Source organism: Panulirus ornatus, chromosome 30 (assembly GCF_036320965.1).
Source record: "Panulirus ornatus isolate Po-2019 chromosome 30, ASM3632096v1, whole genome shotgun sequence".
Taxonomy (NCBI): Eukaryota; Metazoa; Arthropoda; class Malacostraca; order Decapoda; family Palinuridae; genus Panulirus; species Panulirus ornatus.
This window is the reverse complement of record NC_092253.1, coordinates 5,979,633-6,000,000: the sequence shown is the minus strand read 5'-3', so window position 1 is coordinate 6,000,000 and position 20,368 is coordinate 5,979,633. Positions and strand designations below refer to the sequence as shown.

Here is a 20,368-nt window from a genome sequence, read left to right as displayed (position 1 = left end):
CTAATCGTTGGGTAGGGATTGGAGGAGAGCTGCTGTAGGGATTGGAGGAGAGTTGCTGTAGGGATTGGTGGAAGAGCTTGGAGTACTGAAAGGAGTAAAGTCTTTCTGTAGGGTGAGAAACAGGGATGGTAGATGCTTAAGGAAAAAGGGGTTTGAATGATAAGTGAAGGAGTAGGAAATAAAAGAGGGAGGTTGGGCTCGAGGAGCTTGGAGAAAGGTGTGGGAAGTGGGGTGAAAGAGGAACGAAAGAGAACCGGTGAGGATAGAATGCCGACATAAAAGGTAAAAGGAAACATTAGTCTTCATAATGAAATAGAACAGTGTATCGGAAAACAGGAGAGGGTGGTAAGGAATGACGAGGAAAGGCAGGGAGAGTAGGAAAGTGTGGTGAAGGGAGAGTGGGTGGAGGGAGAGCAGGGTGGAGGGAGAGTGGAGTGGAGGGAGAGAGTGGAGAATAGAATTCTGGTTGTGGTGTTGGGCTGGACAGAAAGCCTCATGTCTGCTCGCCTCTCTGCTTCGAAGCTGGGTGGCGTGTTCGACAGTCCTTACCTGAATCACATATTAGTTCATTCCTCGTCGTAGTCGCATTTCTCTCCCTCTTTTTCTTTTTTTTTCCGACCCACCATGTCTGATATATATGCTCGGGAATCGTTCGTCGAGAGGTAAGTCCATAACTCCTGGCAGAATGTCGTAGAAATTCAACCACTTTGGTGTCAAGGGAGAAGTATTACTTCAGGGTAGGAAACACCTTAAGTTGCATTAGTCTTATCATAATTCGTAGAGGAACACAAGTGACTCTTAGAATCAGATTCGTGTCCTGTTGTGTAAAAAAAAAAAAGTTACTTGGGCTTTTTATCGTATCTTTATGGCCTTGATCAGAAATGTACAGTATTAACGTTATTACATTTACTAGGAAGTGAGAGAGAGAAAAAAAAAGGGACAAAAAACGCAATGCTCAATATTACTTGTTTCATAACGTTTTTTTCCTCTCACCTCATACCCTATACTCCCTTCTCACTATGACACTATACTCCCCACACGCACCATACATGATTCTCTCAGTAATCCTTAACAACATATTTCCTCAGAGTTTAGCATTACATTTCAACCTCAAATTCTTGTCAATATACACTTTTCTGTATCTCATATCCACTAAAAGAAACATACACTTATCATTTATCGTATAAATTTTTTGGTATATGTAATTGCATTTCTCCTTCTTCTTTACTTGTGCTGTCACTTGATTATCTCGTATTGAAATTAGTACTTCGTCAACCATAAGAATTTTCTTCCTATTCCTTTCAACTTCCTTCAGGATCAAGTATCCCTCCCAGTTCCATGTTATGCCTTCCTTCTCCATAGATTTCACATTAGTATTGGCACGTCATCCAGTCTGATAATTGATTTTTTTCCTCACTATCAAATTAAACTCTCATTAATCAGCTAAACTTCATGACTTCCCTCGCTATCACCATTCCATTACCAATATTCGTGACTTCCCTTCACAATCAGCTATAACTCACTATTCTTCGTAATTCCCAACATTTCGGACATTCCTTCACCATCATTCACCTGTCACCATCCTCATTCCATCAACTCATAACTCACGACTTATCTCTCCTTCATCCATCATCCCTCATCCAACAGAAGGTAGCTAAAACCTCGACAGTATCACTTCATCGTGACAATACAATCCCAATATTCTAAAACTCATTGTTAGATTTTCGCCTCTCCTCACAGACTAAAACGAGACATAACCCATCGAGATACCCATTCTCCTCACCCTATACCATATCCTCAGCTCCTGGAGAAGGTAGACCACTTCAGCACATCCCCAGCACCGCTCCCACCTCAGTGCTGCAAGCCCGGCAGGCGTCCGAGGTAGTGAAACGTGGCAGACGCCGACCGTAGACTTTCTCGCGTATTGACTGCTTGGTGGCCGAGGGTGGGTCAGGGGCCGGTTTCATAGCACCCATGTCATTCATTGCCATTCCCCCGGTACTCGTGCTACTTATTGATGATCAGCTAATTTATACCGTTCATTGATGTTACTTTAGGATCTAGATCGTTCCCCTAAGCCGTTCTCCTAAGCCGTTCATTAGCGATATGTGGTGTCTGAAGCCGTTTGTTGAAGGTTCTCAGTACCCAGGCCGTTCAGCTGTGATTCTCCAATACCTAGGTTGTTCTGTTGTGATTCTTCTCAGCACCTAGTTCGTTCATAGACGTTCATTCAGCACCATAGCCGTTCAATGGGGATTCCAAGACAATGTCTTTTATTGGTGATTACCGCTGCCTCTGCCGTTCACTGGTGATTACTGTTACGCAGTCCGTTCACTTGTGGCCTCCAGTACCAGAACTTTAACGATCTCCCACGCCGTTCATTATTTATCGATAGCTGGTGTCTCAGCCGTTCAGTAGGGGCCCTTAGCACTCAGGCCGTTCTTTGGAGATATTCTAGTACCTAAGCTGTTCTTGACGAGCTCCGAAGCCGTTTATCATAGAACGTTCGTTCATCGCCGTTCCACAAGTCTCAGACCGTTCAGTGGCGTTCCCTAGCTCCCAGAAAGTTAGTATTCTTTACTAATGACGCACACGCTTCCTCCTTACACCTATGGTAATGTGTCGTATGAAGATTATCATACGTGTTATACGTGACACGTGAAAGCTTATATTATCCACATCTGACAGCCATTGTCTGTATAAACCTTTTGATATATACACAGTTGTATGCTTAAGGGTAGCTATTCTCTTAGAATGGGCTTCGATGCAGAGAGACAGTGTCTGTTATGTAATCACTGATTCGATTTTGATTGTTACTGTGTGTCATGTGCGTGTGTAATGTCGGTGATTTATTTCTTTTGATAGTTGAGTAGAATTACGTGAAAGTTGAAGGGTAAGCTTTGCCAAGGGCGGAAGTGTTTTGGGGAGGACTATATTTCACATACTGTTTGCTCTTTTAATTTCCATTCGTCCATCAAAAGTTAGAGAAGGATCTTTATATTCGTAGTTTGTACCAAACTCCTTCTTCCAGGTACTCTGGCGTTTCCTCCCTCTCTGTCTCTCTCTGTCTCTGTCTCTGTCTGTCTGTCTGTCTGTCTGTCTGTCTGTCTGTCTGTCTGTCTCTCTCTCTCTCTCTCTCTCTCTCTCTCTCTCTCTCTCTCTCTCTCTCTCTCTCTCTCTCTCTCTCTCTCTCCTGTCTCAATTGGCTAGCGCCTCGCTCGGGAAGTTGCCAACTCAATTATCATTCTGTCATTAGGATGGAATTGTCATTGCTGTTACTATCGCTAACAGACTCCTTTCTCCCCTTACTCGTACACCAGCGGACATTTGCCTGTACGTTGGTTCTCTCCACAATCATATAACGCAAGGAAACTGGGTCTATGGGTGCAATAATGGGTAAAGTGAGGACCAAGAAAGATATCTGTGTATATTTACACATTTTCTGCAATCTCGGTTTATGAAAATGACTCTTTTGTGATATCAACTATTCGTAAGATCGGGGAATCTGGTTTGTTAAAGAAAGGGTGCATCTGTAGGAGATTTTTTTTTTCTTCTTTGTTATGAAATGGATGGGTTATATTTAGATATGAAACCGATATGCGTCTGTCCTCAGTTTTATGTTCCTTCACTAAAACATATGTTTGTAAGTGAGCGGTCATGCAAGAAAATGTCGGGTATAAGAAGACAGTAAAGTTATAAGTACACTTATACCTATGTCTTTTTTGACAAGAACCATAGTTTTGCCCCAAACGAATTTCTATTTTGAAGCTGAACTTTTCAATGCCTTACAAAAATTCTGAAAATACAACTAGTCCATATCTTGTCTTTATATCATTTTGTCAGGGAATATATGAAAAGGAAAAAAAGAAAAATTAATATGTCAGAAAGCAACTACCCTCTGAAATGGTGGACAGACTTTGAAACCCCTCGTCATCACGGGACATATCTCCGAGCCCGACATGTTCAAGAGGCACATTGCCAGACGTCGGGACGTATGAATACTGAGAGCTCGTTGGTGTTTATGTCTGTATAAACTCCAGCTGATGCTTCAACTACGTCCCCTCTTGAGCCACCAGCAACTCGTTGTAGTGTATATACTTCCTCTCCTTGTTTCCTTGCGTGTGGTCGCCCTACCGAAGATGGTGCAGATCCTAGTGACGAAGAACGCCTCAATAAAGGCTAAGGCCGTTGACTTTGAGTCGTCGGGCCGTCTCGATCATGCCCATACTTTTGCCTCATCGCCTCTCAACCATGGCAGTAAAGATCTCACTCTCGCCTCACCAACCGGCGGGACGTCTTCCTCCGCCCTTGCTATCTACTCCGCTCGCTCCTACAATCAGCCATTAACAGGACATAAGAGATTCTCAGCAGCGACTGGTCCGTCGGCGAGCCACACCGCAAGCGAAACACGAAAGAGCCAGCATATATTCGACTTTGACAACTCAACCGAGCCTCTGTGTGATATCCAGGGCCTCTTCCTCCCGCCAGCCTCTCGAGGGAATGGTGGACGAAGGACAAGCGATCCAGCAGATCCATCCACCGTTTCCTTTAAGCTCCAGAGGCCGCTCCTCAAGAACGCGAAAAAAGTCGTCCACTTCTCTGACAGCGGAGTTACCGAGGGAGACTGTAAGACCATCACGCATCGTCGCAGTGCTTCACTCGATGCAAACCATACTCAACCAAACCTCGTCCGTGACAGTTCAGAGCCTAACAGCCCAACGACCACTACCACGACTACAACGACTAGTCTGATAGCCCATACGACACATACTTCGACTGCTGCAGATATTATCGGCTTCTCCCCTGAGGCGCCTTCTGCCACATCTTACGAGGATTCGGTCTCCACGGTCTCCAGCAGCCCCTTGTCCTCCGTCAGCTCCAGTATTCTGGGTTCGCCCCCAAGACCTCAACCTTTCCGACCGCTGAACTCGGATGCTTCCTGTGACCTTATCGAGAGTCATTTTCGCGAGAGCATCAACGTCGACATCATCACGATCCTACATGATCTCTGGTCTGCCATACAGAATCTCTCCATCTCCGTATCAATGGTAATTATCAGGGTTTCCCCAAGTCCCAGTTTTTTACGAACGCTCTCATTACTGAGAACTCAGGAAGCCTGTCCTGTATACGTAGTGTTATATGTCATATGACTTGACTTCTAATGACAGCTGAATGAATGTAACCATAAGGATGATATCGATATATGCATGTTAAACAATGAGATTTATTGGTTTTAAAGTATATATATATATATATATATATATATATATATATATATATATATATATATATATATATGTGTGTGTGTGTGTGCGTGTGAATGTGTGTGTGTTTGTGTGTGTGTCTGTTTGTATGTCTGTGTGTGTGTGTGTGTGTGTGTGTGTGTGTGTCTGTATGTCTGTGTGTGTCTGTGTGTGTCTGTGTGCTATCGAATAAAGATATACATTCATGCTTCTAGATGTCTTTCTATCGTAAATTTTGGGTATTATATGATACCATGTGACACGTCTGTCCCATTTATCATCCCATGAGTCAGGACCGTAAAATGATGTGGGAAGATATATTGAATTTTAGTTTTAGTACAATTTTATGATGGCGTTTTCCAATACGTTATATTCTGTGCGAAAACAAGTCGACAGGTGCACATTCTCGATATTTCCTTTATGGAATATCATTTCTAAATGCAATATCTTCATACTTACCGCCTCCACCTCGGAATATTGAAGAGAATATTTGTAAATTCTTGTTTACAATGTATTGGTGTTGTGGGTGGAGTACAAAGATCATTTTACAAGTTGTCACTCATAGCGTATCGATCTTAAAGCACTTTATAATCCCCATGTACTTAAAACTTAAGACACAATTAGTATCCACCAGTGCTGTAAGCTCACGGCAAACTAGAGCCTCCCCACCCTGTAAACTCACAACACAATAGATTCCACAAGTGCGGTAAACTCGCCACACATCACGGTCCTCCAGTGTTGTAAACTTAGGACACATTAAATTCCACCGGTCCTGTAAACTCACAACACAGAAGGGCCTCTCGGGGCCTTGTGTCAGGAAGCACAACATGTCTCTCCAGTGACTTCTTAAGCTTATTAACAGAAGTAATGTCTCCCACTGTGGTCTTACGAGACAATATGTCATCTCAGTCTGTACGAAATGCCAGAATCCATTCACTGCTGTCATATTGCAAACGCAGATAGAAAAAAAACAAAAGAGCTCAGCAATGTCGTTGAGCTCAAGACAATGGAGGAACCCCATATGTTGCAATGGTATTCTTGTGGTGCCACAGACTTCCTGTTACAGTATAGACCAACCATCAGGACGTATTACACAGTACAACACAGTGACCCTTCTATAAACCTCCCATGCTATCAAAAACCACCTCATCTCATATTACCACTTCCCTTTGTGGCTATTCCGCCAGTATCTGCTCATTTCTGCTTCTCATGGTTGTTGGAATTTGTCGCACACACACACACACACACACACACACACACACACACACACACACACACACACACACACGTTACCAAGAAACGAGAGTCTCTGAATATAGATTCATTGAAGATATTGATGTCACGGTCATATATATACTCTTCGTCGAAATCGTCTATAACCCGACGTTCCATAAAGTCTCGACACATGTTACTCATTTTCCTTTTCACAGTGCGAGGAACTTTGGTGCGTGCGCTTTCTTGCGTAGCGCAAACACCATTGGGAAATGGTTGGTAGCGCAAACACCATTGGGAAATGGTTGGTAGCGCAAACACCATTGGGAAATGGTTGGTAGCGCAAACATCATTATGAAGTGGTTGATGCTTGAGGAAAAATGCGTGCTTGCCGAACATAAATCACGAATGCTCTCAAATCTATGCTTGTATTCTTTTTAATCTAGATCGTAGCCGAGTATTGGATTCTACCCTGGAGTTTTTGCTTGTGTGATGAAACTAATGTAATACGTAATAATGTAATCTGTGTAATTTATATCTGTACACACACAGATGACGGATCATAGATCAAGTGTAATACATGCACGTGTGTATGCATACATACGTCTAGACACACAGTCTCAAGGACACAAGTAAACACACACACAAACACACACACACACACACACACACACACACACACACACACACACACGCACACACACACCGGGTGTAGAACTCCCTCCCCCACAACACTGTACAATAAGCTGATTACAGACGAGAACATGAATGATAAGTATTCAAACGTACTACACCAGGTTCTTCCTATGATAAGTACTCTCGTGTGTTGAATGATGGTCCATTATCTGCCGTTGGTGCGTTCAACATGTAATGTGGGAGTCTGTCCCCTTACATCACATTCTGCATAAGTTAAATATACTGAACGAAAGGCTTTCAGTCTCTGTTTCATTCTAGTTCACCAAATATCCTTACCACTGTTCCTACGAAAGTTCTGTCCCCAGAGATGAGGTTGATGTATATAGTTTAATATTTGATATTTAGGTGGTTCTTTTTCCACTTCTTTTGTCAGCTGTATTCATATTCCAGCTGAGGGAGACGTGTTGTCCATGAGACTGAAATAAGGTACACATGAAACAAGTCAGGGGAATCCAGGGAACGGTCTGTGGGACCAGTTCGTAGATAGGTGGCTCTGGCTTCGATGCATTATACATGACACGTAGAGAGTGCCTGTGAGCGAATGAGGCCATTCTTCGTTTGTTTGTGGCACTACCTTACCATCTCAGGAAAGCCCCATACTGTGCTTGAAATATGGCGAGATACATAACATACTGCCTTTCTATTTTTTGTTTCTTTACCATTCTTCTGTCTTTTGACTTTATCCGGCGAGGGCTTCGTTTAAAGCTACTGTTGGCTATTGTCCAGCTAATTAAACCTGGAATTCTTGCCTGTAACGAAAAGGGATAATGAGCACGTATTATGGATTCTCTTTCAATGGTGTTAGTTAGAAGAGTTCAATGAAGAGTCTTTGGCTCAGCGTATCATAATGCATCGGTCGTTAGAAAGATTAGATGTTAGATGATGGTGGTGGTCAGTGATGTGATGGTTCATAGTGTAAAGGTGGTGGTGGAAGTTTAAGAGGAAGGAGCTGTTGCTTTTGATGATGTAAGTGACATGGTTAGTCTGTCTTGGTGACCTGTGGGAAGCAAGCTTTCGCTCTCTCTCCCTCCCTCTCCCTCCCTCTCTCTCTCTCTCTCTCTCTCTCTCTCTCTCTCTCTCTCTCTCTCTCTTTCTTTACCACGACACAGGGACATGGCTCTCTCTCTCTCTCTCTCTCTCTCTCTCTCTCTCTCTCTCTCTCTCTCTCTCTCTCTCTCTTTACCACGACACAGGGACATGGCTCTCTCTCTCTCTCTCTCTCTCTCTCTCTCTCTCTCTCTCTCTCTCTCTCTCTCTCTCTCTCTCTCTCTCTTCCAAATCAAAGTTCATATCTTGAGTTGCCTGCGTATGTTCTGGTCTCGATAACAGGTACACACACACATACACACACACACACACACACACACACACACACACACACACACACACACACACACACACCATCAACTCCATCATGCTAATGCTGTTTCTTCTTTCCAATTATTCCTCCTTTTCAGCAGAAGACTACTTCTATCTCTTTCTTATTTATCTTATTTATAAACCAGAATTGCCCAATTTCCCACGTCTTAATGAGGCATATTTCAGTCTTTTCCACGACGCATTCTGTATTATCAGGGGGACATGAGAACAACTTCACTCACCTCATAGCATAGCAGTGATTTGTACCCAAAATATATAGGTTTTTTTTTGGATATTCTTCCTCGTGGGGAAGCCTGGAAACTCCCCATGTATGTATAAATACAACAGACTTAAATAAAGCGTATTCGTAAGACCAATAATTAAAGGTAAATATATTGCTAAGCTTTCTGTCTTCGGTAGTGAGACTATTCAAATTCTAATTCGCAAATTTTGTGGGACATCAAAGATTCGTTCTATTGTAGAATCTTTTGCCACTGGACTTAAGATTCTCAGAAAAAAAAAGGCCAGTGAGGTGCGCTGATAATTACGGTTGTAGTTGATGGATCATTTTAGAATCATGTTCTTCATCCGCGCTAAATTATAGCCACCGAAATTACCACGCGACGTATGATAGACAAAGTCCAACCATATCAACGAGCACGTTAATTTGTAACGAATTAGGATCTGACATGACGTAATTCTGTAATCATCTGTCATACAGGAATACACACACAACTGTATACTCTCATTCTAAGCCAGTACAAACATTCAAGACTTCGTATTTCTTCTTCACTACCATTTTGCATGAATGATGAGGAACTTTAGTTAGGACACATCACACACCCACACACACACCCACACGCTCGAGTCAAAATGTGAATGAGCTTCCGACTTGTTAGGGAGTAAGAATAAGAGCTGCGTTGGTGCCACATCTTCAGAGATGTATGGCAAACCCATCCACTACACACACACACACCACCTTCGCTGGGTTAAGAGAATATATATATGGGGAATATAAATGCGCGGTCTCGACTCACGGCGTCCATTGCCACCAAACTCTTACGCACTCAGACATTAGATCATGTGTAATTACAACACAACGACACCGGAGCAGCGGAATTGTCTTCCTTCTTGACGCAGCGATCATGACTGGCCTGCACAGGGGAAAGCACGGACGTATATCATTGTGGTTTAAACACACACACACAAACACACACACACACACACGAAACGAGGAGGTGATTCCACTTAAGGGATTTGTTTTCGAGTATTGTATCACTCAGGATAGGGAATGCAAACCTCAAAGCATGGTGTTACATATGCTCTTCTCCTCTTCACTTATGCTCCTCTTCGTTGCTTTACGTATGCTCCTCTTCGTTGCTTTACATATGGTCCTCTTCGTTGCTTTACATATGGTCCTCTTCGTCGCTGGTGTTTCATTTGGTGTTAAATTTTGCTTTCCAATTTTACAATGAGTTAAAATGATCTTTCGCTTTGAGGATTCAGAGGAAAGTGTTTGAAGGTGACAATCCGTTATCCATTGTTTCTGTACGTCAGTATAACTAAGAATGGAGTATAGGAATGTATTTCTCGAAGAGTTAGTTAAGGATAGGAACTCAGGAAATGCTTAAGCGAAAGAACCCAGGAATGACACTGATTCTGAAGATGCCAAGAAAAGTGGCACCAGTAAGAGGAGAGAGAGAGAGAGAGAGAGAGAGAGAGAGAGAGAGAGAGAGAGAGAGAGAGAGAAGAGAGAGAGAGAGAGAGAGAGAATCTCAGGGAGACTAGCTCCAGGAAGAATAATGCGAGGGAGAAGTGGTAAGGGAGAAGGAATGTCTGTAGAGAGATGAAAATGATATCAAAGACATGTCCAGTGTCACTAAGGCTGGTGTCACTAAGAAACGTGATGAATTGTGCTGTGAAGTGCTTTTTGGTGATTGTAAATGTAGAGTAGTGACCGTAGAGTTAAGAGAGAGAAGTTAATCTCAGAAGTGGCAGGGAGAGTTGGTGGGATCAGAGCCAGGGAGAGTGGTGCCATCAGTCTCAGGGAGAGTAATGGCACCAGTGTCAGGGAGAATGGTACCATCAGTGCCAGAGAGAGTGAGAGAATGGTGCTATCAGAGTCAGGGAGAATGATGAAATTAGGGCCAGGGAGAGTGATGGCTTCAGTGCCAGGGAGACAGGGAGAGTGGTGTAATCAGAGCCAGGTGGAGCGATGCCATCAGTGCTAGGGAGAGTGGCCTTCAGATTGCCAGGGAGAGTATCACGGAGAGTGGCTCGTCTGTGCCGGGGAGGGAGAGAGAGAGAGAGTGTCTCGTACCGCGAGTGCCAGGGCGAGTGATGTCTTTAGTGCCCGAGAGAGAGAGAGAGAGAGAGAGAGAGAGAGAGAGAGAGAGAGAGAGAGAGAGAGAGAGAGAGAGGTGTGCCATCAGCCCCAGGGAGGATTGTGTCAGCGGTGACAGGGATAGCACCGGTTGTGCCAGGGAGAATATCATTCAGAATTCCTTCAGTGCCAGGGTGGTTAGGAGCAGGAAGGGTCGTACGAGTGAGAGCACTATGGCCGGGATGAGCAGTAGTACCAAAGGGCACACTGTGAACAGTACTAATAGTGCTTAAAGTGGTGTTGACAGTAGTGCCAAAGGGAGAAGTAAGATCGGTAGAACAAACGCAAGCAGTGCCAAGGAGGAGGAGGAAAATAGTGCCATAGAGGATGAGCACAATAGTGCCAGGGAGAGTAATGCCAATAAAACCCGAGGAAAATGGTAATAGCAGTGCCAGAGAGGGCAATGAGAGCAGTGCTAAAAAGAGTAGTTAGAGCAGTGAAAGGGAGAGTAATGACAGTTGAGTAAATGAGTAAAAGGGACTAGTGAAAGTAGTGGCAGGGAGAATAGTGAAAGTAATGCCAAAGAGAGGAGTGACAGTACTGCCAGGGAGAGTAATATCAGCAGTGCCAAAGAGAGTAGTGACAGTAGTGAAAGGTAGAGTAGCAGTGACAGGGAGAGCAATACCAGCAGTGCCAAAGAGACAGTAGTGCCAGGGAGAGTAGCAGTGCCAGGGAGAGCAATACCAGCAGTGCCAAAGAGACAGTAGTGCCAGGGAGAGTAGCAGTGACAGGGAGAGCAATACCAGCAGTGCCAAAGAGAGTAGTGACAGTAGTGCCAGGGAGAGTAGTAGTGCCAGGGTCGGCGGTGTGTATTGATCAGAGTGCCGAGCTTCACCAAGCACTCTAGGCTGGCTGGCACTACTCCCCCTCACCCCCCACCTCCAAACCCCCTTCCCTCCCTTTCCTCCAAGCTGACTCTATATGGCTCCGGTTCTGTGGTGGTGATGCTTTCGTTCTATGGTTGTGATGTCGCTAGTTTTTAAGTCTGTGCCTCAAATGGCCCATTTCTCATTGATTCTTTTTTTTTTTAATTTTCTTTGGCTGTGGCCTTCGTTGCTCTAACTCAAGCTTCCCTAGCCTTCTCCTAATGCCCTATGTTAGTTGGTCAGTTGCTCTAGCTCTTCTCTCTACTTGCTCTACAATCTCGACTCATTTGTGTGCTTACACTCCGTTTTCTGCATCTCTGTCTTTCTCAGTCTTTGGCCTCACTGCAACGGCTGAATTTTCCTTAAAAAAAAAGAAAAGTTCTGTTCTCTTTTTGGAACTCTCATGTTCAAATTGTTTCGTATTCTTTTTTCTGTACATCTGTCGCTTTATCCCCTTTATCCCGCACCTTTACCCTTATCTATTTCTCCTTTCTCATTAATGAGCTTCATATGGAATATTCATGAACCGCTGCACAGATATGTTTTCGTCATTTGATATATTCCAGTACACCGTTCTGTTCCCCTTTAAATCAAGTGATTATATATATATATAGTTTCTTTCTTTCTTTCAAACTATTCGCCAGTTCCCGCGTTAGCGAGGTAGCGTTAAGAACAGAGGACTGGGCCTCTGAGGGAATATCCTCACCTGGCCCCCTTCTCTGTTCCCTCTTTTGGAAAATTAAGAAAAATATATATATATATATATATATATATATTTTCCTCTTTTCCTTCTCTTCTTCTTCTTTCCTTTTCTGTTGTTCCTGTTCTTATCCTTTCCCCGTCTTTGCTCCCTGCTCATTTACCTGTCTCATCCATCTGACAGTATATCCTTTATCTCTTGCTCTATCGCCTCATTCGTTGCCTCTATCTCACGAAGCATCTTTTTTTTTTTTCATCCTATCCCCTTCTTTCTCAGTCTTGCCTCCCTGCCTGTGGTGTGTATATGTGTGTGTGTGTGTGTGTGTGTGTGTGTGTGTGTGTGTGTGTGTGTATACCTTCGTCTTCTTTCGTGGCGGTAATACCTTATATGCCCTGTCGACTTCTCTCGGTGGCACGATAAGCTTGGAGGAGGAGGAGGAAGGTGGGAGGGGGTCGTCATTCGCTGTCTTCACGACTTGTCACCGTCGCTCTCTCTCGCTTGGATTCTTTTGGTCTCTCGAGCTGAGGCGACCTTGGTCGTCGCTATATTAACCTTGGACGACATCTCCCATGCACTACTGAGCTAGGATATCTAGTGATGATGCCTTGTTTAAAGTAATCAAATGACTTGGACGAATTCTGATTACATTGCATTGTACCATCTGATTACACAGCATGATACCATCTGATTACACTGCATGGTATTATCTGATTACATTGCATTATACCATCTGATTACACTGGATTATACCATCTGATTACATTGCATTATACCATCTGATCGCATTGCATTATACCATATACCATATGATTACATTGCATTATATCATCTGATTACACTGTATTATACCATCTGTTTACACTGCATCATGCCATCTGGTTACACTACATTATACCCAGATACCTTTTCATTTTTGGACCTAATTTGATGACGGGATCTTAAGAGAACTTCAAGCGTCTGATATCATCTTGTGAAAGATGGGGGACACCATGTGACATTTGCATACAGTCGTGGCGATTTCTGATCTCCCGAGCGACCTCTAGAGTCTAATAGCATGGTAGCCTTGGGTACGACAACACACGACCCTTCGTTTGGGACGACTTAGCCCTTGAGAGTCAGGTGAAGGTCATGCCAGTGGACCATCATGTTCAAAAGACTCCTGATGATGCTGACCCAAAATTTTCGGTCATTACGTGGCGTTAATTAGTATTATCTAAATGAGATTGTATGAAACACTGAAATACATTTCTAGAATGTGAGCAACACAAGTCGTTTTTTACCCCCTGAGCCCGACGGTACGACGACCCCTTGCGCACGACGGTGCTACGACGACCCCCTGAGAACGACTTTACGACCTTAGAGCACGACTGTATGACCCTTGAGTATGATAGTGTGGCCTTTTCTTCGTCTCACGTAAGACTCTAGACTGACGTCAGGGTCAAAAGCTAGGCCATTACACTGAAGGGTCGTACCGTCGTGCTCAAGGATCGTACCATCGTGCTCAAGGATCGTACCATCGTGCTCAAGGGTCGTGCCATTGTGCTCAAGGATCGTACCATCGTGCTCAAGGGTCGTGCCATTGTGCTCAAGGGTCGTATCATCGTGCTCAAGGATCGTACCATTGTGCTCAAGGGTTGTACCATTGTGTTCAAGGGTCGTACCATCGTGCTCAAGGGTCGTACCATCGTGCTCAAGGGTCGTACCATCGTGTTCAAGGGTCTTACCATCGTGTTCAAGAGTCGCACCATCGTGTTCAAGGGTCTTACCATCGTGTTCAAGGGTCGTACCATCGTGTTCAAGGCAGTTCAGACATCCACGACCCCCCATGACAAGGACCACCAGCAAGCGGTGGTGACCCCCGTTAGAGTGGCACCGTCCTCCTCACAACTTAACGACCCAACCAGGGGCGAGATAGTTACGGCTGTTGAGCGTGTTGTGACACTTTCTCCGATTGGCTGTTGTGTTATGGCCCCTGATTGGCTGTCTAGTCGCGTGACGTCTCTCGGAATGAGCGAATGAACTCTTTGATATTCTTTGTGTGCGTGTGTGTGTGTTGTGTGCGTGTGTGTGTGTGTGTGTGTGTGTGTGTGTGTGTGTGTGTGTGTCCTATTGCTTTCGCTCCTTCCTCTCCTTCATTCTGCTTCCTTCACTGTGATGGTCAGGTGTCCACTCCATCTTGGGATGTAAATGCTGAGGTTTTCAGTCCGTTTCTGTCCGGATTTACAATTCATTTTTTTTTTTTTCTTCCTTCTGTAAATTTTGCCGGAGGTGGTTTTAGTTTCACCGACACTCGGTCAGGCAGATTTTCTATCGGTTATTGGGTTGTATCTATCTATCTGTCATCTATCTGTCTATCTATCTATCTATCTATGAACCTATCTATCTATCTGTCTATCTGTCTATCTATGTATCTATCTCTACATCCATCCTTCCATCTATCCATCCATCTTTTATCTATCTATCTATCTATCTCTCTATCTATCTATCTATTTATCCATCTATCTATCCATATATCTATCTATCTGTATTGGTACGGTCATCCGCAGGAAGATATTCTTCCACCCACAGACTGAAGCCCTTGTCGTGGGTATCTTGTTACCATTTCCAGATATATGGCTTCGTAAGGTAAGAAATTATAACGGCCGGAGACCGAGCCATTTTAAGGGGAATGGGGTTGATTTCTTGCGAGTGGATGCACACACACACACACACACACACACACACACACACACACACACACACACACACACACGACGATAGAGACGTGAAACACGTCAGCTTGCTCACCAGGGGTCAAAATCCTTCCCCTCGGCCACGTCTGCACGAAGGTAACAAGCGATCGAGCTGGATCGAGTGGTTCTGGGAATCGAACCCTCCTCTCTTGGGGTCCCGGGATTGAAAAAAAATACAACCACAACCACAACCACAACAACCATTTGATGTTTTCTCTACTCATCAAACTGGACGATATTATTACTGAACAGAACGGTACGACCTTTGAGGATAACGAGGCGTGACCTTTGTTTGACCTGTCCCCTGTGCTAAGGATTAGGTGAAAGGTCACACCATCCTACTCCAAGAGTGTCGTGATGTCGTACCGTCGCGCTCAAGGGTCGAACCGCCGCGCTTAATGGTCGTACCGTCGTACTCAAGATTCGTACCGTCGTACTCAAGGGTCGTACTGTCGCGCTCAAGGGTCGTACTGTCGCGCTCAAGGGTCGTACCGTCTCGCTCAAGATTCGTACCGTCGCGCTCAAGGGTCGTACCGTCGCGCTCAAGGGTCGTAACATCTTGCTTAAAGGAACAAACAGAATTTTCTAAGTCAATTTTTGGGGAAAGTATGTAAAAAACTTAACTATATTTGGCCACACAAGAATTTTCTGTACGGGAATAAGAATATAAGACAAGATAAAGATTGATAGAGAGATAAGACAAGATAGAGATAGATAGAGAGAGAGGAGAGCGAGGGAAAAAAAAAAAAACAAGAGGGAAATCTCTCTTCAGAAGCAGATGGACGGGCGGTATTTATGATGGAAATTCTCCTGATTTCTGGCGGGGTGGCCAAGAGTGTGTTGCCGCCCCGTGACGTCATAACCCTCAGGCCCTTGCGGTGATGACGTCACGGCTGTCACACGCCGCTCGCCCGCCCTCCAGTTTATGGTGGCTGAGAAGTGTACCTACACCATAATAACACACTAGGGGGGGAAAAATAGGAAAAGATTCTCCCTTTTTTTTTTTCCTGGTTTTCGTTCCTGCCGGTGTGATGGGGTTTCTATTATTGGTGACGTAATATATGGATTCCTATGTACCCATTTTTTCCCTCTTCCAGTCACCATATATTAACGTAGCTCTCTTCGAACGCATTTGCCTAGTTTCTACAGCTTATTGTGTATCATCGTATTTATGAGTTTAATCTGGTGATCGATGTGTCAATTAATTCCTCCTATTTTTTCATTATTTTCACTTTTGTATTTATCTGTTGGCTGGAAATCCTCCCCTCTCGTTTTTTTTTTTTTTTTTTTTTTTTTTTTTTCAAAAGAAGGAACAGAGAATTGGGCCAGGTGAGGGTATTCCCTCAAAGGCCCAGTCCTCTGTTCTTAACGCTACCTCGCTAATGCGGGAAATGGCGAATAGTTTGAAAGAAAGAAAAGATATATATATATATATATATATATATATATATATATATATATATATATATATATATATATATATATATATATATATAGATAGATAAGGTGAAAGGCGTGCACGGGATAGAGCGAATTGGATTGAGGTGGTATAGAGGGGGCGACGTGCTCACAGTGAACTGAAACAGGGCACTTAAGGCATCTGGGGCAAACCGTGGAAGGTCTGCGGCGCCTGGTTGTAGATAGGGAGCTGTTGTTTCGGTGCATTACACATAACAGCTAGAGAATGGATGTGAGCGAATGTGGCCTTTCTTCGTCTGTTCCTGGCGCTACCTTGCTCGCACGGGAGACGATAAAAGAGCGTATAGATGATATATGCACATGAATAAATGTCTACTAATGGATCGCAAACGGTAAGAAAATGTTTTCTCATGATGATTATAACAAATGCCTCTTCATCAGCCTTCCCATTCATGTTACATTGACGTTTTCTCCGTCTGTTTTATGGAACCAAATATTCCTCCACCGAAAATTCCTCTTATTTCTTCTTTTTCTTCCCTCAGATCAGCACTCCCCCAAGTGGTTCTTATCTATATCTTATCAGCGAGGAGTTCGTGGTGCCAAGACTCACTTATGCAGTTGCTTCCTCTTAATCTCGCCTAACTCTAGGATATTTAGCGAAGTGCCTCATCAACAGCAGTGTCCACAAAGAGTTCCAGGCATTATAGATACACACTCACACAAGTGTATAACATGCAATATATCTCCTGTCTCGTCTTATTGACATACACTCCAGCAAGTGTTTTTCTCTCCATATCGGAAGGTCGATAAGTTCCAGGAGCCTGAACGGACACACACACACACACACACACACACACACACACACACACACACACACACACGTGTAACTTTTAGTTTATCTCCTCAAGTGTCTTGTCTTATTGGCATGGACTTAACGCGAGTGTGTCTCCCTTCTCTTCGACAGGTCAGTGAAGAGTGCAAGACGCTGAAACATACCCTCACGCAGGTGGAGACCGACTGGTCCTCAGCCAAGGTTCAAGTTGGAAGCTTACAGGGCAAAGTCGGCAATCTGGAGTCTGTACTTCGGGTGAGTTGCTCCTCCCCTCCTCACTATTGACGCGGTGACGCAGATGTGGTACGCCGTTCTCAAGGCTTGTATCCTCTTCTGTTCACACACATACGATGGCCAGTGTGTGTGGTTGGTGCCCATAGAAGGCTTGTACCCCAATGCACGTTGTGATTTAGAGGTGGTTAAACCCCCTTCAAGTGGTTCTACTCCACGACATATATGAAGTAGCTCATAAGTGGTATCTCCTTAAAGTTTGATTCCCTTACACACACACACAGAGAAACGACACCTCTTTATGGAATGCTATCCCACTACACACACACACACACACACACACACACACACACACACACACACACACACACATACACACACACACAGATACACGCACCGTAAACCCTTGAAGTGCCACCCCTTAATGCTTGTACACATAGCACACACACACACACACACACACACACACACACACATACACACGGTGGCCACACCCACACACGTACACAGGATGGCCACATCCACACACATACACACGGTGGCCACATCCACACATATCTAAGGACTGTACCCCTCAGCACCCACGATGATCCAGAAGCGGTACCCGCCCACCTTGAGCCTTGTATGCCACAACACACATACGATGGTACCCTCTACCTCACCACACATACCGTCACGCAGATGTGATACCCTCTATCACCCCTTCCTTCTTGAGGCATGTGACGCATGCAAGATTTAAGTGCAATCAGATTTCTCTCGGAATTAGCATCGGTAACGTGATCCCATTAATGGCACTGTAATCTGCTCTCCCGCGAGGGAGATATCTGACAGGATGACCGAAATCTTTAAGGTTGTTTGACGTGAAAGTTAAGAAGTTATAATGACCTCTGTGCAGGAAACCCTCGAATATTATTTCCCTTGGTACCTGTGTAGACGTAGTCTACACCTATACATCCTAATTTTCTTTAAAAAGGCAGTTTGCAGTAAACAAAGCTAGATATCCCAAACGATTATAGAAGTGATATGAGAATAATACCCGTGTTGATAATGTATGTGACAGTGTTCAGGGTCGATCGGAAACGCTGTATTCGCCTGAAACAATAATGCTTTCGTTTAGTAAACGTGACTGGGAATAAAGCTTCTGTGGTTGCAAAAAAGATTTATGCCACACTAGAGACACCTAGTAGGCATTGTAAAAATGAATTATGCCACACTGGAGACACCTAGATGCCCAACATGCCCAGTGGCCTAGTGTAACATGTTCCATTTTTCTTGAGATCATGTAGACGTCCAGTTCAGTGAGACTAGTTTCATAGAGACGCATCAGTTACTTCATTCCATATAATGACGTTCCCGGCACTATCAAGACAACTGGAATACTCTCTCTCTCTCTCTCTCTCTCTCTCTCTCTCTCTCTCTCCATCGGTGGAGAGTTTCCGCGTACAAAAGGAGAGGGGCTCTCTCTCTCTTCCTGTGTCACTCTCCCGTGGCCACAATTTCCCCGACCCTGAACTGAACCCACGAAGATGCACACAACAGCGAGCCGCCTTAGGATGCAAGGAACCCACTCACCCTTTTCCCTCCCTCTCTCTCTCCCTCCCTCCTTTTCTAAAAAAAAAAAAAAAAGGAAAAAAAAAGCTCCTTGGATAAAGATCTAATTAATATTCGTAATTATAAAGGGCCGCTCTTTCCTTGGTAATCATGGTTATGAGAAATGGGAAGAGAAGAAGGAGAAGGAGGAGGAGGAGGAGGAGGAGGAGAAGGACCATATCGTTTTCCTTGTAAGGTTCATTTTCTAGTGGAACCGATAAGGCAGACCAACTCTCCTTCTCGTGGTGTTGGAAGACCATTTTCCCAAGAAGGTAGAGGGATAGGCATCTGATTAACCTCCTCCTCCCCCACACACAGCAGTTGGCGTTGAAACCCGTCCTCATTCTTCATGGACTCAACCTCCATCTATAAGAAAACCGTGGGAGATAAAGGTGACTTCTCTTTGAAGGATGTTGTGTAGTATCATAGTAATGACCGGCGTTGTGTAGTATTGTAATGACCCCAAACGTGAGCGATAGTAAAAGCTCCGTGACTTTCGTCTTCCTTAAACACTACGACCTGAGAGCACAGAAATCCTGCTAATGTCACAGTTTTAAAGATTGTTTCACATTGTTTTCACCCTTTCAACTGTAGTTAGTGTTGAATTACCCCTTTTTCTTACTGTGTCTACTTTATAAGGAAATATAATCAGTGTTTTTGTCCACTCTAAGTTTATCATATTATTATTATTATTATTATTATTATTATTATTATTATTATTAATATCATTGTTACTATTGCATTACTAGTAGTAGTAGTCATATTATTCTTATCTTTATTTCATGTTATCATTATAATTATCATCATATTCATTATTACTTTCTTACTCTCATTATCATCTTAATTAGTTTTTTTAGGTTATCTTTATTATTTTTCATTCATATTATTTACACTGGTATTATTGCTATCAGTACCATTGCTTTTTGATCCCAAATTAATATAATTTTCATTTTCATTATCATTATAACTTTTATGATTTTTTATGTGTAATTTAGTTTCTGTCCTGAAATTTAACCCTTTCTATTCTCCAAAAATATATATATATATATCGTAAGTTTCCTTGGTGGCAGACCATAAAATCATTCCTATTCTTTATCTGTACAGC

The 20,368-nt window shown here is 43.7% G+C and overlaps 1 protein-coding gene across 1 annotated transcript in view; it reads left to right on the top strand.

Moving 5' to 3' along the window:
- Rbp (RIM-binding protein) overlaps positions 1-20,368 on the top strand; it is a 293,718-nt gene that overhangs the window by 138,464 nt on the left and 134,886 nt on the right. The window contains exon 9 of the mRNA XM_071679462.1: positions 17,575-17,697. Coding sequence (XP_071535563.1) covers positions 17,575-17,697 — 123 coding nt within the window. The remainder of the gene's footprint in view (positions 1-17,574; positions 17,698-20,368) is intronic.